This window comes from Vicugna pacos, chromosome 11 (assembly GCF_048564905.1).
Source record: "Vicugna pacos chromosome 11, VicPac4, whole genome shotgun sequence".
NCBI classification, from domain to species: domain Eukaryota; kingdom Metazoa; phylum Chordata; class Mammalia; order Artiodactyla; family Camelidae; genus Vicugna; species Vicugna pacos.
Window position 1 is genome coordinate 76,517,142 of NC_132997.1, and position 27,987 is coordinate 76,545,128.

A 27,987-nucleotide genomic window follows, 5' to 3' on the forward strand; every position below is an offset into this window, starting at 1 on the left:
AACCCTGAAAAAGCAAGCATTTGGATTTTATTTGATAGTTTAAATGTTTTTGAAAATGTTCATAAACACAAGCAGTATTTGGAGCTGGATGACAGACATGCTTTTAACATAAGATCTTCATCCTAGAATGAGACTTTTTCAAAAAAATATTCAATCTTAGGCCTCTTGCTGCAGGCAGGTTCCATGGGAATACACAAAAAAGAGGCAGGGTAACAGTCCCCACGGGAGACTGCAATTTCTTAAAAAACAGGCTGCTATTACTTCCTGTGAAGTTCATATAGTGATTTTCCCTTTGCTTAGTCATCCAGAGTGAAGTCAAAGGGCTCAAAGTCTTTCCGGAAGCGGCGAGCCAAGGTCTCCTCCTCTTCCTTGCTGCTCTGACACTGTCTCCAGTCAGACTTGTCAGGAATATTAAGAATGGCTTCACTGGCCAGAACCTCCCTGCAGAAAGAACACAAAGAAGTCAAAACAAACAGTGTCAGCCCCAAACCCCCTCCTTCCATTATTCCCCTCCAGCCAGAGAGCTCTCCTCAGCATCACCCAAAGAAGGTATGCAAATTCCTCTGACTTTGCTCATACCATTTTCTCTGCCCTGAATGCCATCTCTGCCATTCTATCAAAATCACACCTGTTTTAAGTGACCAGCTCAGGTCTTACTCTTCTCTAATCCCTCAAGTCCCATTTACTTCTCAGAACAGCTTGGAACTACATTGTTGGTACCTAGAGAAGCAACAAGACACAGTAGAAAGTGGTCAGGCCTTATGTATCAGAAAGATCAGACACTGGATTCCATTCCTAGCTTTGCCACGTGCTGTCTATGACTTGAACAGATTACTTTGTCTCTGTGTTTTGATTTCCTCACCTATGAAATGCAAAATAAGGGTTTTCTGATGTATGGAGGTAACACAAAGCACCAAACTAGCTGTGATTACACCCTGCCTTAAACTCTTGTTTTGTCATCTCACTTAGACCAGGAGTTTGCTGAGGGCATGGTCAAAAGTCAGGCACCTGGTATCAACTCACTTTGACTTTCTGCCTCTCCTCCTAGCACACTCAAGCCTACAGAGGCACAACAGCACAGGCTCCATGGCAACAAACCACCACACACACAAGCTACCTCCTAAATGCCACCACTTTCCATTTTACTTATTTTGATATATTAGAAATAACTCTATTTGTACACATATACATTGTTCACTTTCCACTTTGAAGCTACAGTAAACAGGTCGAAAACAAATTACATGAAACTTCTAAAAGTCAAAGGACCTAAGCTCAAGTTCTAGTTCCCTGGGCAGACTGTGAGCCTACCTCTTCACCTGTAAAATGAAGATAGAACCAACCCTCTCATATAGCAGGAAAAAAAGATGTTTTCTCAAATATTCTGTTAACTATGAAATGCTATGTAACTGTAAGTCACTATTTTGAAAAATACTCAATGTCGAAAATATAATCAACTATCAAGAGCACAAAATCCTTTAGAGAATCTCTCTTGTGTGAGCTTATGTGCCTGTGCATGTCTGCAGTCATGTGTCCATGTCATCAGTGTCCACAACTGTGCCTGTAGCTGAAACAGCAACACAAATGTCAGATGTCTGAAGCTCCTGACACACTTGTTCTCATTTATTAATTATCTTTTTGAAAATGTAGACGACTACATTTTCTGGACATATCCAATAGTGGCAATCTCTTGGGAGCTTTCCAAATTGGTCCAAAAGGGTTCAAAGTTGACTCCAAGCTCAGTTCTAACTAGGGGGAAAAAACTGCTGCAAATCACAGACACCAGCATCAGATAATCTATTCTGCATATTTTCAACTCCCCTCCATACTCTCTCTCTTCTTGTCAGCAAATTCCTGCCTCAGTCTTTGCCTAATTTATACCACTCCCTGTACGGTTTTGCATCATGTTCTGCATGATATGAGGAGCAGAAATTTCTGAAGCCTCATCCAGACTTCTAGGACACTACAGAGTAATGAGGTTAAGACCTCACATTTTGGGGTCCAGCAGGTCAGGTCATTGTGTGACCATGGACAAGCTACCTAACCACTCTAGAGCCATGCTGTCCACTATAGAAGCCACTAGCCAGACACAGGTATTTAAATTTAATCCTATCTAATTGCAATTAAGTTAAAAATTGAAATCCTCAGCCACATTAGCCACATTTCAAGTGCTCACTAGTCATTACTGATATAGCTATGATTACTGTTTGGACAGTGTAGATTCACAGAACATGCCCATCATTGTGGAAAGTTCTATTGGGCACTGCTCCAGGGCCTCATTCTCCACACTGGTAAATTAGGCTGACAGTACCTACCCTACAGAGTTGGTAAGATTAAATGAAGCAATGCATGGAAAGTTCTTGGCACTGTGTCTAGCACAGAGCATACGTTTATTAATGGTAGCATATTCCTCCCTTAGGCTAGAATGCTCACATGCCAATGCTTACCCTCTAAATCTCTCTCTCAGGCTCCACTTCAGCCCTGTCATGACGCCTTCCACCAAGCAGAAATGAGTTCTCCCTTCTCTGAATGTCTAAAGTACATCATTCCTCAAAACTTTCTTATGGTATTTTCTACATTCTGCATTACATTATTGTCATATACATAAATACCTGACTTGCCCTAAGACTCCTGGTTCCTTGGGGGCAAGGATTGTTTCTTGTTTGGCTTTTTATTCAACTGGCCATGCAGCCCACTACTTGGTTCAGAGTAGGTCTAGCAAAAACACATTTAAAATAAGAAAAATATACAAACCTTCCAAACTGCAAAGGGAAATTCTTTTTAATTCTATGGAAAAGTTTCTCTCCTGTGTCAAGTTCAACATAAAAATATGCTGCTCCTGGCTGTGCAATCTAAAGTAAACAGAGTAGTATGAGGACATGCAATTTGTGCTTTAAAAATCGAAAATCCAAGCTCATCTCTTAAAAGCTTTAATCTGGCAAGGAATTCAATTTAGAAGTTAAGAAAAAGGATTTGAGCAGATACAGATCCCAAGACACTAAATGGAACAAGAGTATAAAAGGCCAAAATGGCAGCTATTATAAAGATCCCCCCAGTGGCACCCATCTTTCTAAGTTCCTGTCTCAGGAAATTTCTAACTTCTTGTTCTTCCCTTTGTCTGCAGTCTAATTAACACCCTGTGCTCTAGTACCCGGTTGTCACCTGCCTATTAAACATTTTTTGAATGCCTTGACAGTACCTCAGGCTCAACATGTCAAAAATCAGGTCTTTACTTCTCTCTGAATACCACCTTCCCCTCCTGTTTTACCTGCTTGATGTTAGAGTGCTCTGGGATTTCCAACAGCTCTATCTGTTGCTCCTGTGCCTGAGTAATGAAGGCATCTTTAATGTCATCAGTAGTGCAGCGGCTGAGTGGTACAGGAACGACCTTGGAGGGTTGTGGGGGGATAGGAGAAATTCTTTGAGCAGGTCCCAGAGAGGTCATGCCTCCTGCACAGTCCCTGAGAAGTAGCAAATCCATCACAGGGGTGGGGAAACACCCCTCAGCCAAGATTTCTCCTCAGGCCAGACAGGTCTACATCAGCCTGTCTGTAAGGACTTAAACTTATGAGACTGCCTGCCACATGTGGGAGCCCATCTCTGATATGGGAAAGGCTAGGAAGAGATCTCTCTGTCATCAAGCCTTTGCCAGCTCCTATAATGATATATGTGGCAGAGTCAGGCCCATCTGAAAACTTAACAAATGGGCCAGAAAGAAAACTACCACAACTACAAATTATCCATAACAATCTGAATTTCTGAGCTGTGAGCCCTTTGCAAGCTCTGAGACTATTTCCTACCTCTGAGCTGTCATTCATGCTGGGCTGCACACAAAACACCCACTCTCTTCCAAGCTCTACTATCAAGGCCCAAATCTTTCTTGGAACCTTCCTCAACTACCCACTCCCTTTCTCATAAGGCACTTACTGTCTGCGCTGTTCGCTTGTATTGACCATTCACTTCCCTGTGAAATCTCTGGAGTTATCACCAGAGACTCTTTAACCTTTTAAATGAACATTATATATTAATATAAAGATTCATGTTAAATATTTAAATACTAAATTAAATATTTAAATACTTAATCTTATATTAGAATCAGGTATTTAAGCATTAATTAAAAATAAGAATTAAACTAACATTTCTTAAATATTTATCAATATCCAGGTCCCCATACAGCCCTTCCAAGTTCCTAGGCAGAGACCACCTACCTGTAGCTGGAGGTGATGGCTCTTAAAATTTCTCTCAAATAGAACACAGCGTTTCCCTCGACTCTTAAAGAACCGCCTCAGTGTAGCCTTATACTTCTCCACCTCTTCCACCACCTCTGCTGAAAGCTCCACCACTGACTGGTAGTGTCCAATGGGCAGGATGAGGACATGATCATCAGATAAGCCTCCTTTGGCCAGGGCAAGGTAGCACTGAAGAGGAAGCACACAGAAGCGAGACGTCAATACCGTACGTGTGATTCTCCAGAGAGAAAAGCCTTTACAAATAGTGATCCCGAGGGTGTGGAAAAAAGCAGTCAAGAGGCTATCAATAGAAATTCTCCACTTTTAAAATCTGATTTTAGAGGTAATAACACCAATTTTCTCAAGTACCTGCTGAAGAACAAGATTAGATACAACCAATTTCTCTGCAAGTATCCAATAAGCTGGGAGCAAATGAACAGCATATAGATAGGCTTTTGGCAATAAACACACCAGAGCTGAAGGAGGTGGAAATAAACAGTTCATTTTCCCCTTCCAGGCTCCAAACTTGAAAACAAATTTTTTCGGTTACTGTCACCTTCAGCCACATAAAGACATCATTTCTGACTTCAAAATGACCACCTTCCCTTCAGTGGCATCTAATCCCACCCCTAACTACAACCCCTGGGCTCACGAAAAAGGCTAAGATGATGTGATTAGCATCCAATGTCCCTACAGCCTTAAGTTGCTGACTAACCTCTACAAAATGAAAGCACATATAATCTAATGGGGTGGGAGGAAGAAGGAGAAACCTCAAACTCAGGTATACCAAAGAAAACTATGCTTCCCAACAATGGATGTCAGCAGCTAAATAGCAGCTAAAAATATTTCTGCCAAAACCTAAACATGCAAGACTGCTCTGCTACTCGGACTTTCTTTGAAGGAAGACACTGAGTGAGTAGAGAAAGGGCCAGTGAATATTGATGCAGGCAAATGAAAGTACTAGAGCTTTAGAAAAAAAATCCAAATGATAGCTTTAGAGTGGTGGGTTTGAAGTCAAGGCAGAAGGAAAGAGTCATTTATTTTTCATGCACACTGAGAAAGTTCAATAGAGTTACAGGATAGGTATCAGCAACTAAAGCATGATAATCTTTGATCTACTTGGCAGAAGACTGAACACGTGTAGCTGTGTTCAGAGTTAATTTTCCAGAAGACAAAAGTTTATCAAAACCTCATAAGCACTAAAATATTTTTAAAATTTTTATAATAACTATTTTTCACTGTGTTTGTTTTAAAAGGTTACTCTAGAAGCCTGAGTTTTCTAGCCTTTCCTTTATGTCAGGGAGGTTACCACCATAAATAGTTTTTATATTGTGATGTGCATTGAGGCTACTGAAGAAGGTTCCTGGTCTAGACTAAGTAGAACCCCTGGAGGCAGGACTTTTCAGTTCTTGCCCAGTCTCCTCCCTCCCTTTCAAACTCTCGCCTTCTAATCTGTTTTGTACTTGGATTACCTCCAATTATATCTCAAATGTATAAATAGGACCTGAATGAATGTTTCTCCCCCAGTAAAATGCATGAATTTTGCAGTAGTTAGTCTGATCTCTTAGCAGTCCACCCATCCTTTTACCAATTTGTAGCCATGGGCCATCAGCATGGTTCCACATATATCCCTTGAGGAAGGCATGGCAAAGACTGAGAAAACCAGGGGAAGAAAGTAGTGAAAGGAGATCAAGAGGAATAGTTACAAGAAGGGACACCAAACCCTTTGCCAGACACCCACAGGTCACCAGAGGTTCCCAAGAGGTTTCTATCAACAAAGAACAGCACAGGTAAATGTAAACGTGATTACTAGGCAGACTAGACTAAAATCCTCATGTGACCTCCTATTTGGGCTACCGAGCTAGGCCACAATTAACACCTGAAATGCATTTTGTCTCTCTAGCTTCAAGCTGAGATAAGAAGCAAACACATTTCCTTTATTATCCCCCAGGCTCAGACCCTGAGTCAGATACCCTGGGCAACAGAAGGGTGAACTGGAAGAAAAGGCCATTTCTCCCAGTGGCCCAGAGCAGCACAGAGCCAAGTCACCTAATCCAAATCTCTTTCCCCTGCATTGTGAACCTATTGAAGCTTTCTAAACAGAAGGCAGTCTGAAGTCTGCCTTACCATACAAATTGTGTGGGAAAGAACGATGGAATAAACTAACCCAAGGAGGAAAACAAGGTCCAAGAGAGATAATCCAAAAAGCGCATCCCTGTAAAAGCAAGAACTTTTCAAGTTTGCTTCTCACTTAAGGGTTCATCCACAGGCTCCCTGGCCCAACTGTGTTGCAGGCCTTGACCCCATAAGTGCTCCCTCTAAAGAAAGGAGTGTGTCAATGACCAAGACACACAAATTAAGACTGGGACTCCTCTGTCAGAAACAACAATGGCAGGAGAAGGATGTGACTTAAGAGTGTAAGATGACACTGAGGCTCTGGTCAGTCTATAGGAGGCCTCAGGAAAGGGCCCTCAGTCAGGATTGTCAGGATAAGTTAAAAAAAAGGCCATCCCCAGAAACCAAAATTAGAACAAATCAATGAAAACCAGATGAAAGTATCTGTCTGCAGAAGCATCACACGCTAAGAAATGTTTGTAAATATTTCCCTCAGGAACCTTGGGAAAAAGCCGATATAGTCATGGGTGACTAAGGTGCAAATGTACTGTGAAAATTAAGCTTTCTTCATTCTAAGTGAATGAAAAAGGATACTTGTCAATATGAGTCCCAGAGAAATGACGGTCAAAGCCTAGTAAATATTACTTAATACCTAATCAAGCCCTGCCCAAGGAAAAGCATCTGAGGAAATCTGAAGCTGGATGACTTTACTGTGAGACACACATAGTTCATCAGTTTTTCACAGCCTGAGTAAAATCACCCTCTAGATCATCCAGTTCTCATAGTCTGATTCAGTGCTTACTGGGCAACTTTATAATTATCATCTTGGGTTCCCAGATACCCATACCAGGAATGTGGATGTAGGTATTCCTGTCATTAGAAAGCTATATCCTCTACTACTAGGCAAAACAGAATCTATTACTCTAGTCTTTTATATAATTAGTTACTATGAATCAGTCCCAACCTTACATAATTGCTATAGATAAAAATTAACAAATGCAAAGTTCTAAACCTGAAGATATAAGAATACCAACATTTTTAACCCAATATGAATATATAGGCAACAAAGGATTCCTTTTTTGGGACAAAGAAAATCCCTGTTTTAAATAGTAATTAATAAAAGCAACTCATCACTCCCAAGTAGTATGGACTAAAAATACAGAAAGTTCAAGGATTATATAAGAGTAGCACCCCAGGAGATCCACACCTATTTGTCAGAGAGGAGGCAAGGAGGGACCAAGCTTTTGAAACTGGCTCTATTAAACTACAGGAGAACTGCTATAATCAAACAGACAGACAATAACAAATGTTGGCAAGGATGTAGAAAAACAGGAACTCTCATACATTGCTGGTGGGAAAACAAGACGATACAGCCACTTTGGAAAATAGCTTGGCAGTTTCTTAAAAAAAATGAAACACAAATCTACAAGCAATTCCACTTCTTAGGTGTCTAGCCAAAAAGAAATGAAAATATATGTTCAAGAAGGAGCCAGAGCTCACCTCCTCTCACAAACACACCAAAATCACAACTAACTGCAGAACAATCATCAGTAAAAGACTGAAACCTACTGGAAAAGATCTTCCATAACTAAAGACATAAAGAAGAAATCACAACAAGACAGGTAGGAGGGACAGAGTCGCAATATAATCAAATTCCATACACCCCAGGGGGCAACCCACAAATTGGAGAAAAACTGTATTGCAGAGATTCCCCCCCAGAAGTGAGAGTTCTAAGCTCCACATTAGGCTCCCTAACCCGGGGGTCCGGCACCAGGAAGAGGAGCCCCCAGAGAATTTTGCTTTGAAGGCCAGCAGAGCTTAACTCTATGAGCCCCATGGGACTTGGGGAAATAGGGACTTCAGTACTAAATGATGCACACAAAATCTCATGCTCACCAGGACCAAGGGCAAAAGCCATAATTTCATGGGACCCTGGCCAGACCTACTTACTGGTCTTGGAGGGTCTCCTGGGAAGGCACAGGGTGGCTGTGGCTCACTCACGGGACACAGACATGTTGGCAGACATTTTGGGAGTATTCATCTGCATGAACTCTCCTTCCTGGAGGCTGACATCTTGCCTGGGTCATTAGTACCAAGACCTGGCCCCACTCATCATCCTGGTAGGCTCCAGGGCTGGGACACCTAAGGCCAAACAACTAACTGGGTGGGGACACATTCCCTCCCATCAGCAGACTGCCTGAAGACTTCCTGAGCCCACAGCCAACTCAAGACACATTCCCAAACAAGGCCTTGCTCACCAGAGGGCCAAGACCCAGCTCCACCCACCAATGGACAGACACCAGCCCCTCCCACCAGGAAGCCTCACCTACCATAAGGCAGACACCAGAAGCAAGAAAACTATGATCCTGTAGCCTGCAGAATGAGTCTGCAAACGTAGGTCAGACCCTACCATTGGGACCAGCTAGCCTCTGGCCCTTGGGTGACAAGAGGGGAGTGCACTGCTAGGACCCATAGGACGTATCCTACAGAGGGCCATTTATCCAAAGTCAAGAAACTTAACTAATCTACCACATACATAAAAATACAAATAGAAATTTGGACAAAATGAGGAGGCAGAGGAATATGTTCCAGACAAAGGAACAACATAAAATCATAAGAGGCTACTACAAGCAATGATAGGCCAATAAAATGGACAACCTAGAAGAAATAGACAAATTCTTACAAAGGTACAATCTCCCAAGACTGAACCAGGAAGAAACAGAAAATATGAACAGACTAATTACCAGTACTGAAATTGAATCAGTAATTTAAAAACTCCCAACAAATAGAAGTCCAGGACCAGATGGCTTCACAGGAGAATTCTACCAAATATTTAGAGAAGAGCTATTCCCTATCTTTCAGAAACTATTCCAAAAAATTGCAGAGAAGGAACACTTCCAAACTCATTCTATGGGGCCACCTGATACCAAAACCAGAAAAAGATATCACAAAAAGAGAAAATTACAGTCCAGTATAATTGATGAACATAGGTGCAAAAACCCTCAACAAAATACTAATTAGCAAATCAACTCCAACAATACATTAAAAGGATCATATGCCAGGATCAAGTGGGAACATACCTCAACATAATAAAGGCCATATATGACAAACCCATAGCTCACATCATACTCAAAGGTGGAAAGCTGAAAGCATTTCCTCTAAGATCAGGAACAAGACAAGGATGACCACTCTCACCACTTTTATTCAACATAGTTTTAGAAATCCTAGCCACAGCAATCAGAGGAGAAAAAGAAACCAAAGGAATCCAAATTGGAAAAGAAGTGAAACCATGACTGTTTGCATGACATGATACTATACATAGAAAACCCTAAAGATACCACCAAAAAACTACTAGAGCTCATCAATGAATTCGGTAAAGTTACAGGATATAAAATTAAATACAGAAATCTGCTGCATTTCTATATATTAACAATAAAATATTAGAAAAGAAATTAAGGAAACAATCCATTTACTATCACATCAAAAAGAATAAAACACCTAAGAATAAAACTACCTAAGGAGGCAAAAGACTTTACTTGGAAAACTGTAAGATGCTGATGACAAAGCTGGAAGATGACACAGATGGTAAGATATACCATGTTCTTGGACTGGAAGAATCAATACTATTAAAATTATAATACTACTCAAGGCAATATACAGATTCAATGCAATCGCTATCAAATTACCAATGGCATTGTTTTTCACAGAATGGAACAAAAAATTTTTAATTTGTATGGAAACACAATAGATCTGAATAGCCAAAACAGTCTTGACAAAGAATAACAGAACTGGAGGAATCACACTCCCAGACTTCAGACTATACTACAAAGCTAAGATAATTAAAACAGTATGGTACTGGCACGAAAAGAGACACATAGATCAAAGGAACAGAATAGAAAGCCGAGAAATAAACCCACACACTTAAGGCCAATTAATCTACAACAAAGGAGGCAAGTATATACAGTGAAGAAAAGACAGTCTCTTCAATAAGTGGTACTGGGAAAACTGAACAGCTACATGTAAATAATGAAATTAGAACATTTTCTAACACCATATACAAAAATAAACTCAAAATGAATTAAAGTCTTACATTAAATGGATTAAATATAAGACAGCATACTCTATAACTCCTAAGGAAAAACATAGGTAGAACACTCTTTGACATTATTCTCTTTGGATCTGTATCCTAGAGTAATGAAAAGAAAAGCAAAAATGAAAAAATTAAATTTTTAATTAAATTGAAAGCTTTTACAGAGCAAAGGAAATCATAAACAAGACGCAAAGACAAAGTATGGAATGGGAGAAAATAATTGCAAACAATGCAACTGACAAAGGATTAATTTCCAAAATATACAAACAGCTCATATGGCTTAGTATCAAAAACCAAACAACCCAATCAAAAAATGAGCAGAAGACCTAAAGAGACATTTCTCCAAAGAAGGCATACTAATAGGCACCTAACACCAGTCACAACAGCCATCATTAAAAAGTCTGCAAATAATAAAAGCTGGAGAGCGTGTGGAGAAAAAGGAACCCAACTACACTGTTAGTGGGAATGAAATTTGGTGCAGCCACTATGGAGGACAGTATGGAGGTTCCTTAAAAAAACTAAAAATAGAGTTACCATGATTCAGCAATCCCCGTCCTGGGCATATATCTTGAGAAAACTCTAATTCGAAAAGATACATGCACCCTAATGTTCATAGCAGCACTGTTTGCAATAGCCAAGACATAGAAGCAACCTAAATGTCCACCTACAGATGAATGGATAAAGAAGATATGGTATACATATATAATGGAATATTACTTAGTGATTAAAAAAATGCCATTTGCAGCAACATGGATGGACCCAGAGATTATCACAGTAAGTGACATAAGTTAGACAAAAAAAGACAAATATCAAATGGTATCATTTATATGTGGAAACTATATATCATATGTGGAAACTAAAAAACAAACAAACAAAAAAACACTTATTTACAAAGCAGAAATAGACTTACAGACATAGAAAACAAATGGTTACCAAAGAGGAAAGGGGATGGGGAGGGATAAATTAGGAGTTTCAGATTAAGATATATACACTATTACATATAAAATAGATAGGAGGGAGGGTATAGCTCAGTGGTAGAGTGCATACCTTGCATGCAGGAGGTCCTGGGTTCAATCCCCAGTTTCTCCACTAAAAAAAATAAATAAACCTAACCACCTCCACCAAAAATAAGCTTTAAAAAAAAAAGCTTTAAAAAAAAGACACTGTATAGCACAGGGAAGTATATTCAATATCTTGCAATAACCTGTAATGAAAAAGAATCTGAAATAGAATATATATGTATGTGTCTGTATCTGTGTCTGTGTGTGTGTGTGTATAACTAAATCACTTTGCTGTATATCTCAAACTAACACATCATAAATCAACTATACTTCAATTTAAAAAAAAAGTTCACACAGAGACATTTTGCAAATGTTCACTAATAGCTGTAAAGTGGAAACAATTCAAATGTCCATCAACTGAATAAACAGACAAAATGTAGTCTATCCATACAATGGAATACTCCTTGATGAGAAGAAGGAACAGAAAACTAACACATACTACATGACTGGGCCTCAAGAATATTATGCTAAGGAAAAGAAGCCAAAGACAAAGACCACATATTATATGATTCCATTTATATGAAATGTCCAGACAGAAATGGAGACAGAAAGCAGACTAATGGTTGCCTAGGGCTTACGGTGGGAATGGGGACTAACTGCAAATGGGCATGAGGAATCTTACTGGAGGGATAAATATGTTCTAAAACTGTGTTATATGATAGTTGTATAATCAGTGAGCTTACTAAAAATCACTGAATTGTACACTTAAAGTAGGCTAATTTTATGATTTATGTAAACTGACTCAATAAAGTTAATAGAAAACATCTCCTTCTCCGTAAAAGGTCCATGGAAGTAACTCACATGTGTCCCAATGTTGACCACCAAATGCTTTTCCACTTCAGGGCTGGCAAGGCAAAACCAGCAGGGTCCTGGAGGCTGAGCTTCATGTGGAAGAAAGACAAATGTTAAGCCTTCCAGCATATAACTACCCTATAAACTCAGCCTTGTCTGATCTCTGTATCCTGCAAAGACTGGTACAGATACAGTACTGCCACGACAGGCTGGGTCTACTTGATCCCTGCCCCCATCACTATTATCAATAAAACTAAACCTCTATTAAGAGTTCCAAATTTGTAACCAATTCGTAGGTAGGTGATCCACAAGTGATAACCACATATTGACTACAGCAGCATGTAACTGGCAACCAGCTGCAATTACAGAACATTCAACTGGGTGTCTGGAGCCCCAGTTCTAGTTCCACTATGCCACTAGCTAGCCACATGACCCTGCGAGTCAGTTTACCCTCCCAAAGTCAGCTTCTTCATCTTTGAAACAAGAGGGTGGAGAAAGAGGATCTCAATGAAACAGCCATAAATCTTGTCTACTAGTTTGATTATTCTATTATTTTATGCACCTACATTGGTTTTGTAGGCTTCTAATCTCATGTTTTACAGACATGAAGGAAAGAAGCTTTTTCCATAGTTCTTACAGGAATAGCCTTAGCCTCAAAGTCAGGCCATATCTGAATTTAATTTAATTTAATTAATTTATTTTAAAAATTCTATTCTATTCTATTTACTATTGGTCTAATGACTGAATATACAATCTTCTTCTGCCAGAAGAGGCTTTCTTAGCAATGCTGCTTCCCAAACAAGACCCAAAATAATAGTTATTGTTCAGGTAAGAGACCTCTGGAACGGAGGTACTTACGAGGTTTGCGAGGCTGCTTTGGGTGAGGAGAAGATTTGCTGTCTCTGCCTATAGATGAACGCTTCCTTCCTTGCTTTTCATTTAAATCAAAAAAATATTGACAGGCCGATTCCTCCTGGAATGGCCAAAGGTAGAAGAGTAAACGTTATTAAACTGTTAGACCATCCACATACAAGGGAACATTCTTGCCATGTCATGTCTATCTTTCCTCCTGGCCCTTACTACCTATTCTAGAGAAGAAAAGTATCTTCCCAATCCTGATGCCCGGACTCTCAGTCATACTTCTCAACACTTGTCCAAGCTACCACTAAATTCACCCCTTTGGAAAGCAAATTAAAATGCAAGTTATGCAGCAATTCTTGTCTAAAACGGAACACTATGAAGCCACCCAAATTCCTTTTCCTTTCTCTCTCAGTATGGCTGTAATGCAGTCTTACCATTTCATAGGTCAAATAACTCTTAACTGAAGTTTAATTACAAAGATAAGAAGACTGCTCATAAAGAAAAACAGTCTGAGAAAGAAGACCATACATACTAGTAAGGGAACTTGATGGTCTTTCTTTAGTGAGGGGAAAAAAGTGAATTTCAGAAAAGTCTACTATTAAAAAATTTCTTCAGAGTGAATCTCATTTACCTATTAGCACTCATTATAAAATAGCAAATTACACTGCTACCAAGCAGTTAGATACTTGCCTAAAAAGTTAATAGAGTTAACTTTAGACAAGGAAAGACTTTACATGTGTAGCCCTAACATATGTACCAAGTTTAGGCAAAGAAAGACTTAAAATATGAAACTGTTAACCCCAAATTACCATTAAAAAAAACAAACACTGAACTTTCTTGAAACCTACCAAGGCTTTCTAACCACCATTATGATTTTCCAAAGAGAGCAAAAAAAGATTTAGATTCTGGGAATTACATTTGTCTTATGAACTAAAATAAAACCAGGAAAAGGATGCTACAATGGACAATCCTGCCCAGAAAATGCCACCTCTCAATCAGAACATACCTCAGGAGCAGGAATTTGCTTTCCTACGGATGCTTCCTTTCCAGATTTTCTGTAAGGGTTTTCAGTGACGTCTGGAGGCTGTTTCACCAGTTCTGCTGCATCCATTAGTTTCATAGGAACGATACTGAATGCATAAAGATACTTTGGAGAAAAAAAATAAAATAAAATTAAGGGAAACACTATTTATGCAAATACAATCAACCTATTTTATTGTGAAAATTTCACATAAAGCTTCAAAAACTGAGTAAGATTAAAAGAGCAGCAACCAACACATCTGTGGTTTACAATATCCACAGCAATGCCATTTTAGTGATCTCTGAAGGCTGACGAAGTAACAAGCAACTAATCTAAGCCCCAGCCCTCACACGAAACAACTATCACTGCAAGGCCCAGAAGGACTTGCTCCATAACCCTTCAAGACAAACTGCTTCTGTTTCCGAGTCCTTTATCTTTGTGTACTTTGTCAATAACCACTGCACTGCCATTCTTTTTTTCTTATGAAAACTAAATTGGACAACTTAGAGTTTATCTCTGATTTTATACAATTTCTCCAATATATGCTGATAAATTTTCTTCAGGACTAGTCACAAAAAAGTAAATATTCCCATAAATATCTAGAATCTTGGATTCATGGCACAAATACTGAAAACTTGACATGAGATATGAATAGATGCTTAACCTCACTACCAGGGAAATGCAACTAATTAACAATGGTATATGATCTTTGTCTATCAGGATAACAAAAACTTTAATAAAAATTTGACACTACCCAACAAGAATGTGGATAGAAAACAAACTCATACACTGCTGGTTAAGTACAAACTGGAACAAAAATTTTGAAATGAATTTAATAACACTAGCCAAATTTTAAAATGTGCACTCTTCAAGAATGCATTGCTTAGGGCTGAGGCTAACATATCCCTGAGGGTAAAGCAAGAGACTAAAAATACTATGAGTGATACTCAGTCCTGAAAGGGCAGTTAAGAAAATTACAAACTCAACTTGCTAAGAACGCACTGGGCTCAAAAGCTTAAGATATTATGGAAAAAACAAAATACGAATTTGCTTATCTTTTGTATGTACATTGTTTATGGCATATTATAGTGGGATAATCTTCAAATTACTGATTTTCCCACTTGACTGATTGTTCTGATCTTAGCTATCCCAATCCACAATATCCTGCTTTTGGCCCATGCTACAGATTAGAAATGCTCTCAGAGAAGTGAGGAAAACAACATACTTTTCTGGTATATTCTCTTTTCATTCGCCTGCACTGTTTTTCAGTACAAAGATAGATTCCAGGTATCACTAAGATTTCCCAGCGCCAAGGAGGGCTTAGGTAAATCCTTGGGAGGATTTTATTCTTTCTGCTAAATGAAGTTGCTAAAAGAAGCAAAGCAAGAATACCATCAAACTCATGAAAAATACCTATAGAGGTAACCACATAGATGTGAGAAGAAAGGAATATCATTCTTTTGAAATTCTGCCTTTATTCCATTGGGCCAATTTGCCCATACTCTTCTCTAAAATATCCTACACAGGGCCCACGGAAACCTGACCTTTCATTCCTGCATCATTACAGAGAGTAAAGTCACTGAAGTGCTGGGACATTGCAGTTGGGGATAAGAGAGTATCTGAATGCTAAACTGGGCAAGAGGAACATTTATCAGGCAGACAATGAATATTAACCAACCACCAGAAACTCAAAATTTACCTTTTTCTTTTCCGGATTTCCAACATTTGCCAGAGCTATGAATCTGGTGGCATGCTGTGCATTTTCCTGCAGAACGATGTGGTTTCTACAATATATTTGAGAGATAATAGGTTACCAACAAACACTGCTTTTGACCTGCAGTTATGAAATATGCGGACTCTGTGAGGCTATGAAAACAGCCCAGGTCCCAAGTCCATCACCACCAGTAACAATTTCAGATGTTGCCTGTCTATCTACTAGGATAATCATCCCTACTTCCCAGTGCTTCTGTTAGGAAAAATTGAGATCACATATTTGAAAAGCACACACACACACACACACACACAAAAACCAACAACCAACTTTTGGCTTTAAAAGAGTTCAAAAATTGGCAAAATAATTGCTGGAGCTGGATGATAGGTTCAGGAGGGTCCATCATACTATTCTCTCTTCTTTTGTGTAATCAAAGGCTGTAATAATGAAAACCAAAAAGAAGTGAGTTTTAAGTGCAAAAAACATGCTTCAAATAGTAATATATAGTATAATTTCATTTTTCTAGGAAAAATATAAAAATACATGAGTGTCTACGTTTTTTTAAAAAAAAAATGAGAACTGCATATACCAAAATACTTTTTTGAGCTTTTCTGTTTTACAAGCATTCTACATTAAGCAACTATTATTTATAATTAAAAGAAAAAAAAGTAATGGTGTTATATATATTTCTTATATTTAGTGAGTTGACTATTAATACAGATATCAATCCTTAGAGTTCTTTACTTTCCTTCTGCTATAGAAATTTCCTGAATCTGTCACAAAATACAATTTTATCTTTAAAAAAGCTAGTATAAAACCATTTTAAATAAATACACAAATACATGTTTTATATTCACAGTATTGAAAGCAAATAAACCAAAATACAGTCTGCCTGCTACAACCTGTTTTTTTAAAGATAGTAAGTACATTCACTGTTGACAAATGGGACTGATGTCAGTGTATGGTGAAAGTCATGCTCCTTCATATGCAACTTTCCCCAACTTTTAAAAATGACTAAAACAAGCTTACTTACAATTAAAAGTTTTAACAATATACGAAGACATTAAGGAAAAATAGCTACATACCCTGAGAGTAGTGACCAGTGCAGCAGCCTCAAAAACTGCTAACAGTATCCACTGTTAAACTATCCGAGGGTGGTAGCAAAATAATGCACGCACATCACCCATTACCTGAAAGATGTCCAGGTCCTAATCCCCATAACCTGCGAATGTTGGCTTACAAGGCAGAGGGTAACAAAGGTGACAGATGGGATTAATCAGTTGCTAATCAACTGACCTTAAGATAGATGATCCTGGATTACCTGGGTAGACCCAATATAATCACAAGGGTCCTTAAAAGTGAAAGAGGGAAGCAAAAGAGAGTCAGAGGGGAAAGTGACTGTAGAAGGTGAGAGTAGTAAGAAGGATGCAACCAGAGTTGGTGGAGCCATAAGTCAAAGAAGACAGGTGGCCTCTAGAAGCTGAAAAAGGCAAGGAAACAGAGTTACTCCTAGAGCCCCCAGAAAGGAACACAACCTGGCCAACACTTTGTAGCCCAAAGAGACCTGTGTCAAATTTCTGACTTACAGAACTGTAAGATAATACATTTGTATTGTTTTAGCTACAAACTTTGTGGTAATTTGTTACAGTAGCAATGGAAAACTAAACCAGCAAGGAAACTGCAAGTACAGATAAAGAAGTTGTGAAGATGTTTCCCTCACTTATTTTAAAATAAAAATGTCGGATGACGAATGCTACCACTGAAGGGTATTTTTAATTACTATAAATTGCTTTTCAAAGCTGGAAGCATAAGACTCACAATGCAGAATGCAAAGCAGGGCCTGACAGAAATTTTAAGTGCAAATGCTAATGGAGATTTAACTATGCTAGTATTTTTATTATGGTAGTTATGACAATTTTTGTTACAGCTCCGGTTTAAAAGTTGTACAGGGTTTTTTGCTGCTTTTTAAAGAGCTTTATTAAGATCTAATTCAAACACCATACAATTCACCAGTTTTGGGTATATTCATATATATTAAACCACCACCACAATTTAATTTTAGAACATTTTCATCACCTAAAAAAAGAAACTCTTTATTAGCCGTCACTCCCCATTTCCCTCCAACTAGCCCCTGGCAAACACTAGTCTACTTCCTATCTCTATGAATTTGCCTATTCTAGGCACTATAGATAAATGGAATCATATATGCGGTATTTTTTGTCTGGCTTCTTTTATTTAGAATGTTTTTGCGGTTCACGCATATTGTAGCTTATCATCAGTACTCCATTCTTTTTTTTTTTTTTAACTGAGTAACTTTCCATAGTACGGATATACCACTCATTATTTATCTGTTCATGAAGTGATGGACATTTGGGTTGTTTTCACTTTTTGGTTTTCACAAATAATGCTGTTTGAGCATCTGTGTACAAGTTTTGTGTGAACCTATGTTTACATTTCACTTGCAACAGGAGTGGAATTGCTGGTCATATGGTAAGGAAATACCAAGTATTTTGCAAAGGAGCTGCACCATTTTTTATTCTCACCAGCAGTGTATGAAGGTTCCAATTCCTCCACATCCTCGCCAACACTTATTATTTGCCTTTTTGATTATAGTCATCCTAGTAGGGTGAGAAGTGGTATCTCATTGTGGTTTTAATTTGGATTACCCTAATGGCTAACGATGTGAGCATCTTTTCATGTGCCTAATGGCCACTGGTTTATGTTCTTTGAGAAATGTATATTTGGATCCTTAAAAATAGAACAGGTTTTAGAGGGGAGGGTATAGCTTAGTGGTAGAGTGCATACTTAGCATGCACAAGATCCTGGGTTCAACCACAGTACCTCCATTAAAAATAATAAAGAAAGAAACAAACAAACAAAACCTAATTACCAGCCCCACCCCACCCCCAAAAAACAGGTTGTGAGTGGCTTGTCCTATAAGCTTTCTGCTTTTAGTGCACGGTTTTAAAGAAGAAGTTTTTCTGGAATGCATATACGGAGATATGAAAAAAAAAATCTGTAGTACCTATAGTTATATCTTAGGCTGTGGAGTACAGGGAAAGGGTAAGTTATATTCTTTTTGCTCACCTGTATGTTTTGAGCTTTCAGCAACATATATATGGCTTTTGTGTTTAAAAAAAAGTTTTCAAAAATTATTTTAGGGATTATCCATGCCCCTTACAATGAAGGTAACTCAGAGTTAACTTAGCTCTATTACTTATAAAACACTAATTTTATTTTCTCTGCAATACATCCTTTAAAAACCCCACCTCCAAACTAAACTGAAAAAAAAGAGAGAGAGAGAGAGGGAAAAAATTGATACAAGTTCTTGATTTCCAAATTGAAATACTTCTAAGGTGATCATACTGAATTTAAGACTATAAAGAGTACTGTTTAACCTGATCAAAACAGGACTTACTGTACTACATCAAACTATGGTGATGAAACCACATTGTCACCTGAGACCTTCAAACCTTCAAGGAGCTCTACTGTATCGTCCAATCCCTTGTATTTCAAAATAGGAAACTAAACTCGGAGAAGCGGAATGATTTGAGAGTTGACTTGTTTCATGCCTGAGTAACTAAAAGGAACCAAGCTGTTATAACATGAGAAATGAACATGAGAAACTTACACAGAAATGAACTGAAATGAACATGAGAAACTTACACAGAAAATCCAAGGCAAAATCTTCAAAAAACCAAAAAAAAAAAAAAAAAAAAAAAGAAGAAGAAGAAGAAAAGAAATTCTACTCACCGATATGGAAGTCTCTCATAATAGGTCTTTTCCAAAGCAGCAAAATGATATCTTGGTTTCAAGCCTGTGGCAAGACTGGAGATCAAAGCAGAGCCACATTTTTTGGTATCTACTTCTCCCTAGAAAATAGAAACACAGTCACCATAATCGACTGATGATTTACCAATAAATACAGAGAAATAAGGCACTCTGAAATGTCTTTGGAATTTACTTGTGGCTACAAATGTGGGCAGTAGGATTTACATCATGAATTCCATTCTTATGGCAATCAGAAAACTCTCAAACACATGAGGGGAACTGGGCTATTATGAATGCAGAAATAGGAACAACCGTTGGAAGCCAGGTTAAAAGGGAAGGTAACTCCTCCATATTAACACCTAAAACAAGGTTTATCAAAATCTTTTTTTGGAAAGTAAGTGCTGTCTCTCTGGAGCCCACAGATTGCTTCTGTAATTTGCTTAAGTTCCAACAATACAGAAAATCAAAATTAGTTGTTGCAGAAAATCAAAATTAAAAGCTAGCTTCAGGGCCCCTAGTAGCCACTGAATATATGGCATGGAATATTCAAAGACTTCATCATGTAAAGCACACAAGCCTTTATTTTGCTTCTGTCAAGGAAGGCATGGTTTCTGAAAGGGCACAATCACACCCTTGTTACAATGTTTGTAACATAAAATTTGTCAAAGCTAGGCTTGTTCCCAGTACATCCCTAGCTTCCACTAACAACAAATTGTGTGATCTCTTATCCATATTATTTATGAACTTCATTCTAAGAGAAGGTATTAGCTGCAAGTAAAGAAATTACCAAAATTAATTTTCTGCTAAATAAATCAAGAACTTCCTTTCATTTTATGCTTGCTTTCTTCAGGTTTCTACTAAAGGGCAAGGAATTAGCCTTGAGGTTAGCTGAAGTATCTTAGAGACTGGTAAACTATACTGTTTTCTCTTCTATGTATATGTTGCATGACTACTTATAAACTTTCATCAAAATCAACTTTAAACTGAGGGGGAGGGTATAGATCAGTGGTAGAGCATATGCTTAGCATGCATGAGATCCTGCGTTCAATCCCCAGTACCAAAAAAAAAAAAAAAAAACCCCAGCACTGCCATTAATAAATAAATAAATAAATAAACCTAATTACTCTCCTCCAAAAATAATTTTTTAATCAACTTTAAACAAAAATTGTAAACTTTTTTTAGCACCCCCAAAATGAAGGAGCCTCATTCTTTTCATTCTTCCTTACAGAATATCCTGCGTGTTTCTCCTCTCCATCATCACTGTAGTAGTTCTTCTCTGGATCTTCCCTAGCTGTGCTGTATCCTCTCTACGCTATGCTTGTATTCTAGTGGAAGAATAACCACAGGTTTGTGGAAGGGGAAGAGAGCATTGTCCCTTCTCCTTTCAATATCCTGATAATGCCTGGTATTTTGTTGGCCTTTCTGGTCATGGACACACTGTGTTAAAGTTGGCAGAAAGTGGTCTGTCTACTAGGCCCTTTGCTGGATCATCACTGGTAACTTTGCATCTATGAATTGGTATTTGTCCTAAACATTTTCCTTCACTGAAGGTCAGTCAGTTGATACTTTCTGCCCCCACATACAACCTTTCAAGCTCTTCCTTAGGCTTATTTCCACCCATGCAGCTCCCCATAATAGTTGTCACTCACCAATCTGGCATACATCCTCTTCCAGATTGCTTATAAAAATATTCAGATCAAATGCAATGGCTAGCTCCGATACATTCCAACACTAAAGCTTTCCCATTACAGAAGTACCAAGTTTTCAATATAGTTTCCCATCTTTAGATTACTATCCTCAATCTCATAATGATTCCATCTTTTAAAATATTTTGATAGCCAAAAAGATATAATCTGGAATGGGAGAGAGGAAATAATACTGCAGAGCTGCTGCTAGCTGTAAATTTTTTCACTGAAAACTAGTGACCCCTCAAAACAGGTTAAGAAGCAGCTTGAGAAAGGGTAGTTGAAATGGACAATATAATTCAAAAAAACATTCATTTATAATTAAGACTTCACAATCTCATCTGTGAATCATGCTTTCATAAGATCAACTTTTACTTTGGTCAGCTGATATAGCTTTAAGTATTCTGAAAAAATTCACAAAAGATTTCCACTGAAAGGAACTAAGAGCTGAAATACTCATACAAAAAGCAAAAAAAGCTCAAATTAAGCCAGCGCAATTTGCTTTTAAAAATTCCAACCAAACAAACACTACTCACAGAAGAATTCCCAAAGTTCCCCACATACTTGGGCCACGGGGATGTGAGCAAGATATCAACACCCTTAAACTGGGATGTTGAACACAGCATTGTTCTCAGGGAAGACACATCCTTGGGACTAAAACTGTAACCTGGGACCAGCTCATTTAAGGACTCCGTCCCGCTGAGGTACACAATCTGCAGCCCCGAGCTTCCAGTGAAGATACCCTTACGACCTGTGTTCAAAGAAAAATGGACAAGTTTTAGTCAAACTGCAGAATGAAATGTCACTCTGGTGATGAATCTCTTGCCCCATGCCATGACTCTCCTACCTCCCTGCCTTTCCTAAACTCTCCTACAGCCACACTTCTGGCTGCTAGGTCTCTAAGCTGGATGAAATACAACAGTACTTCTGTTCTGTAAGCAACAGCAGCCCTTATGTGGAGCCCACATAAGGGAGCCTGGAGCCCACAGGCCAGTCTGACCATCCCAGGTGACTTACAGATGAAAAAACCTGGGAAGCACTGATTAATAAAAAGGACTTCTGCTTTCTAGAGACTCTATATGGACTAAAAGAAATCTAGACACCTGGACACAGGAAGAGGCAATGATAAGAAAAAATAATTGCAGTTCTGAGTAAGCTGTAGTCTAGAATAGATGTACTCTTCATGAAGGCAGACGCTTCCAAAAAAAGGAAAACATTTGGAAAAAGCAACTGTTTGGGAAAAATTAAGACACTGTCATCTTCTAAATTTATTCCTGACTTGTGCCCTTGATTCTGTTCCTCTGTTGCCTCCAAGACCCTGCTTCATCAATTTTCACCTCCCTTTCATCTACTGAGTATCTTCTTCCCAAATGGCTCTTTCCACATACTCATAAGGGAACATACATATTAACAAAAAATAATAAAGGAACACACATACTAATAAAGAACTATAAAAGGAGCATTTACAGCAAAGGAAATGTAGAGGCTTTCTAGAGAAATGAGACACCAAGAGAGAGGAAATGTGAAAAGAAGTTGAGCCATTTTAGGAAAAAAATGAGTTAAATGATCCAAGAAGCAGTAGCAGTGAGGGGAGGAGGGCAAGTGGAGAACAAAAGCAAATTTGACGGTGTTTTTTAAAACAGCCAGACATTGAAAGAACTACTAGAAGAGTTTCAGGGGGTAGTGGATGGAACAACTTTAACCTGGAATTGAAGAGTGGACCTAGAACCAGAAATAGGGCAAAAGGAGTGAAAAACCCAAGGATTAACACGAAAAACTTGAGTTTCCAAAACCTTAGTGAAACCTAGAGCTATAGCAAATTAGGAGTCTACAAATAAGCTGTATATATTGAGCAATGTAACATGGTGAGACCACATGCACGGAATTTTTTTTTTAACACAATTTATACCTTAGGTACTCCAAACACTGTAGTCAAGTAGTTTATTCCTCTTGTTGGCTGAAAGAGTGTATATTGGTTTGTGGAATAACAAGGAGATTAGGAAGAGGTAGGAGACAACAGAGGAAAAAATGCCATAGTCTTAAGGGTATAAACATAAACGTCAGACAAGACCCCACTGACCCCCATTCTCTCAGGCAGTAGTGGCAAAAGAATCCAGCCACAAATTCCTGGGAAACACTATGCCCATTACAAACACAAGAAGTATCAACTTACCCAGATAAGTAATATTTTCAGCTAATTCACAGCCATCAACATCTTGGAAATATTTTACTGTTTCCTGGTTATTGGCACCCAGCACGTATGTCTGAATAGGAGCTAGTGAGAGAAACAGACATCACACCAAATAGTTAACAGATCTGCTTTGGAACCGGAGAACTGCTTGCCCTCAGGAAAAACACAGCAAAAGTAGAGTGTGCAATCCTGTGTGTGGAACATGCTCACCACTTAGAATATCCTACATCCAATCTTGTGGTCTGACTATTAAATGGTACCACAAGACTGATGAAGTAACATCTTAGAGTGGATAGTCCATATATAACTATGGAAACACAGACTCAAATTGCTTAATAAAAAACACCAAAACTGGAAAAAGGACAGGACACATATGATTGCATTTATTCAATTCTTCCCTCCTTAGAAGAGAATTCTTTCTCTGGAACTACAGCCAACCAAATTCAAAATGTGAACATTTAGATGCATAGGCATTCTTCCCAGGTCAATGCAGAGATCAAAGGCAAGCTCTTAAGTCACTAACACTTGTGAAAACCAACCTGGCAAGAACTACCTAGCCTTGAAAGTTTGTTAAAAATCATATGCTAAAAATAAGTTTTGTACCTTTCTTGATGCCAGTTTTATACTCCTCCCATTCAGCATCTGGAGTGGTGCCAAAGAAGTTTCCTACACACAACAGCAGCTAAAATGAGCGTTTTAAACAGATATGAGATTTTTATTATCAAATAATACATAACTAACTGATAGTAACATTATTCAGCTAATTATCCTTCTTAATGGTCTCAAACCAGGTTTTTTCCTTAATCAATTTACAGAATTTCTATACATAATTCTTTCACAGTGATTGTAGTGGTTACTCTGACTCTATATAAACTACTAAATCTTGGCTCACTGGCTGTCAAATTCAAGTTGGGGAAGGGGATGAGAGGACTGGGGAAAAAATGGAGAAATCCGACCTTCAAGAATCCCTCTGTGAAATACAAAACTTTAAATATTAGATACCCTGAGAGAAACAGGGTTTAAAGGACACATTTCCTGCCTGCTACTGCCTTTATTCAACATTTAACCCAATGAACAAATTATCCTCATATCTAGAATACTCTTCTGTACTACAGGAATTTACAGTCTAGTTGGCAATCTGTAACAATTACATAAGGTTCTTTAGTTTGTGAAGCATTTACACATATGCTATCCGACTTAATCTATACCATATACCTATGAAATAGATCTGTGCTTCCCAGACCCAGTTGTCAGAATCACGGAAGTTTTGCTAGTTTGTTCTCAACTTTGTGTATGGTAATAAAGTAACACGATTCCAATTCATAAAGTATTCAAAGGTCTACAGTAAACAGGTCTCCCTTCCCATACCACTCTGCAGCCACTAAGTTCCCATGCACACAAAAGGAACGCAATCTAACAAACAAGGAGAGTGTGTGTTCAATTGAGAAATGTATAAAGGAGGCCAAACATTATTTTAGTGTGTCTGACTACAACAGTCCAAATAAATGCAGTAAAAGGAAACATCTTACATCAAAGTTTCCACTTTTCTTCTGAATTGCTCGAACTCTATTGAATAAAACATCAAACTTCCCTTCAACATCTCCACATGCCAAGCTGCAAATAAGAGATAAATGTTAAGGCAATTCAGGACACCCAAATAGGCCTGTCAGATATGACATATACTAGTCTTCCTGGATCAGGTAGGCATGTGACCCACTCTCTCTGAGATTACCTGAGAGGTTCAATGCATGTGAACGTTAATGACTACTGGGCAGCTCCCACCTACAGATCTCACCAACACCTTCAACCCACTATATCTAAAATTTAGCTTATCATTTCCTCCAAAATTGAACCAGTTTCTTCTCACTTGCCAAGTTTTGTGGACGGGTCTACTGTCAACTTGGTTATCAAGAGTCAAAAATCTCCCTTCCAGTCATCAAGTATCATCAATCTCTTTTTACAAACATCCTTCACAACCATTTCGTCTTTTTCATTTCCACTGCCATTACCTTAGCACAAGGCTTCAGTCATCCACTCCACAAACACACTCTGGACACCTGTAACATGCTTGCTAAGTACAATATGCCAAGTACTTTGCTAAGGACATGCTAGGAGTATAAAGAAGATGAAGACTCAGTTTAAGCCTCAGAGAGCTCACTATCAGGGAAGGGGAAATACTCTGACAGTTACAAATTTATAGAAAAAGGGCAGTAATAGGACGTATGTGTAAAGTGTTATGGGGCAGGGAGGTAGAAATTGGCAAGAGCGGAAGTTTGTAAGGGGGACTGACCCTAGGTTGTGAGGTATATGATTTATATGGTTTTTCCACTTCTCATATCATTTTCTTAATGTCTTTTAACTCATCTTGAAAAATTATAGATCTTATTGTTTTGTCAGTTTGTCTTTCTGGTGTGCTTTATTGTCCATATCACTGAACATTTTCAAGCTAGGTAGTGACTGTTTTAGAAAGATCATTTTAGTAACAGAGTGAATGATGGTCTAGAGGAACAAGTGACTATAAGCAAAAATACTGGCAAAGAGGGCAATGCCACATGAAGATGGGGAGGAGAGAAATGATGAGAAATTTAGAACTCTGAAGACTTAAACACAAATTGGAGTGGAGAAGTAGGAATGGAGGACAATTACAAGGCTGAGCAACTGAGAGTCCCGTAGTCACAGCAGAGGCAGAATCAGAGAGAAATACAATGACTCTGGTATTGGATACAAAGAGAATACTTTGCTTATATTTTCTCCCATGCCTTCTCTTCTTCCTGTCCATCCTATATAAAACTAACAGTTTAATGTTCTTTAAAAAACACTAAGACAACTCCACTGCCTAAGGATCCACAGCTTTCTGCAAGTCCTTGATGTCTCTCCTGAATGCTTTCTCCAAGCTTCCATAACAGAAACCTTCACCATTGTCCATCTGATAACTCTCTGCTTCTGCCATTCTCCTGGGGTAGTTATTTCTCCTAACAGTCCCACCCTACCCATCCTGAGTCTAAATTTTTCCCATCCTTCAAGGCCCAGCACATCTCTGAAGCCTTCCTGATCAGCTCAGAAAGATCTCTTCTCAGAACTTCAGAAACCCATTTAGCTTTTCAGAGCAAGCTCTGTAATAAATTATTAAGCATTCTCATTTATCTTCTGAGCACCACCTCTTCAAGGAAGCCCTCCAACCCCTATAGCCACCAATTCCTGTTGCTCCCAGAGGATCCTGCACTTCTCTCTCATAGCAGTTGTCACATGGAATTACAACTGTTTCTGGGAGAGCCACTGCCTGGTGCGTACACCATCAAAACACCTCAAAATTCATCATCTCCTTATGTGGGCCCTTTTCCAGTATTTCCCATCTCACTGAAGAAAGAAATCTAGGACCCAGACAGTGCCAATTCCTTCTCATTCATAACCAAACTATCTCCAAACCCTGATGATGTCCTTTCCTTAAATAAACCTTGAGTTCCCACACTTCTCCTCTGCCTTCACTCTAATCCTAGCTGTCCCCTACTTTGCCTCTAATTTGTTCTCCACATTGCAGTCAGAATCGCTTTCCAAAGTGAAAATATGATTCATGCCAAGACATTCTGAAACATTCCAATGACTTTTTTAGGATAAAGACAAAGCTATTAATCAAGGCTCAATCCTCACTTCCTTGATTCCTCACCTTAAGCCAAATACCCTATTATACATCTTCCCAGAACCGTCAAACTTTTCGTCCTGACATTTATCAGTACCGTAATCTAACATTTATCTGGATTCCTCGATTAATAGCCGTTCCTCTAAACTGTAAGATCCACAAAGGCAGAAAAGCCATCTGTGCAACAGCTAGCACGGTACCTAGCACACTGCAATTGTTCAATGAATAGATGAATGGAAGTCCTCTCCTAACCAACCTTTCAAAAAGAACGCCAGGGCAGAGACCTCACCTCTCTCTCTAGCCTACCACTTGCTCAGGGCCCATCAATGGACCCCATGCCTACAATTTTGTGTTAATAAGTAAGTAAGAGTGCAAGGAGAAATGAAGGGGAAATGATGTCAGAGGCCAGAACGACCTAACACGGAGGAGGCCTGACGCTGGGTGCTTCCGCCTGTCCCAGCGAGTGTCGCCAAGAGTCCCCCTCCTCGGGTGCGAAAATGGCCCGGGAAAAGAGGCTGGCACCGGGTGAGGCAAAAACGCGCTGGGCGCTCTCTATCCTCCTCCCACTCTCGCCTTGTCCTCCTCCCTTCCCATTTAGATAAAGACACCCCTCCTCCGCCAGCAGACTCAGACACACACACACAGACACACACACCCCGCCAGCAGACACACACACACACACACTCTTCAGATTCAGGGTCACTCACAGGCGCAGGGGCTTCTGAGCCATCCGCCCTAACAGCCGGGGCCAAGACGACCACGGCAAATTGGGACACCAAACCCACGCTCCTCCGGAGAATGCGGCCGCACTACAGTAAGACGTCAG

At 38.9% G+C, this 27,987-nt stretch overlaps 1 protein-coding gene and 2 non-coding genes across 4 annotated transcripts; 1 reads left to right on the forward strand and 2 right to left on the reverse strand.

Annotated features, from left to right (window-relative positions):
* Positions 1 to 7: 7 nt before the first annotated feature.
* On the reverse strand, positions 8 to 27,982 carry CWF19L1 (CWF19 like cell cycle control factor 1). 2 transcript variants are annotated; one of them, XM_006210524.4, is made up of 14 exons: positions 27,869 to 27,982; positions 25,054 to 25,138; positions 24,128 to 24,206; positions 23,507 to 23,608; positions 21,870 to 22,084; positions 19,631 to 19,749; positions 15,866 to 15,950; positions 14,152 to 14,292; positions 13,143 to 13,257; positions 12,294 to 12,373; positions 4,206 to 4,415; positions 3,266 to 3,385; positions 2,752 to 2,849; positions 8 to 441 (listed from the first exon to the last, which is right to left on the reverse strand). In XM_006210524.4, the coding sequence occupies exons 1-14, from the start codon at positions 27,889 to 27,891 to the stop codon at positions 297 to 299; spliced, it is 1,617 nt and encodes a 538-aa protein (XP_006210586.1). In that variant the 5' UTR covers positions 27,892 to 27,982; the 3' UTR covers positions 8 to 296. The 2 variants fall into 2 exon arrangements, with proteins under 2 accessions (XP_006210586.1, XP_072827858.1); XM_072971757.1 differs by lacking the exons at positions 19,631 to 19,749; positions 21,870 to 22,084; positions 23,507 to 23,608; ... (1 more) ...; positions 25,054 to 25,138; positions 27,869 to 27,982 and adding an exon at positions 15,392 to 15,534 and having other exon boundaries at positions 15,866 to 19,553.
* Positions 3,580 to 3,728, reverse strand: LOC116282542 (small nucleolar RNA SNORA12). Its single transcript, XR_004192080.1, has one exon. It is a non-coding gene; the product is annotated as a small nucleolar RNA SNORA12 (small nucleolar RNA).
* On the forward strand, positions 11,448 to 11,520 carry TRNAA-UGC (transfer RNA alanine (anticodon UGC)). The gene has a single exon. It is a non-coding gene; the product is annotated as a tRNA-Ala (tRNA).
* Positions 27,983 to 27,987: the final 5 nt, after the last annotated feature.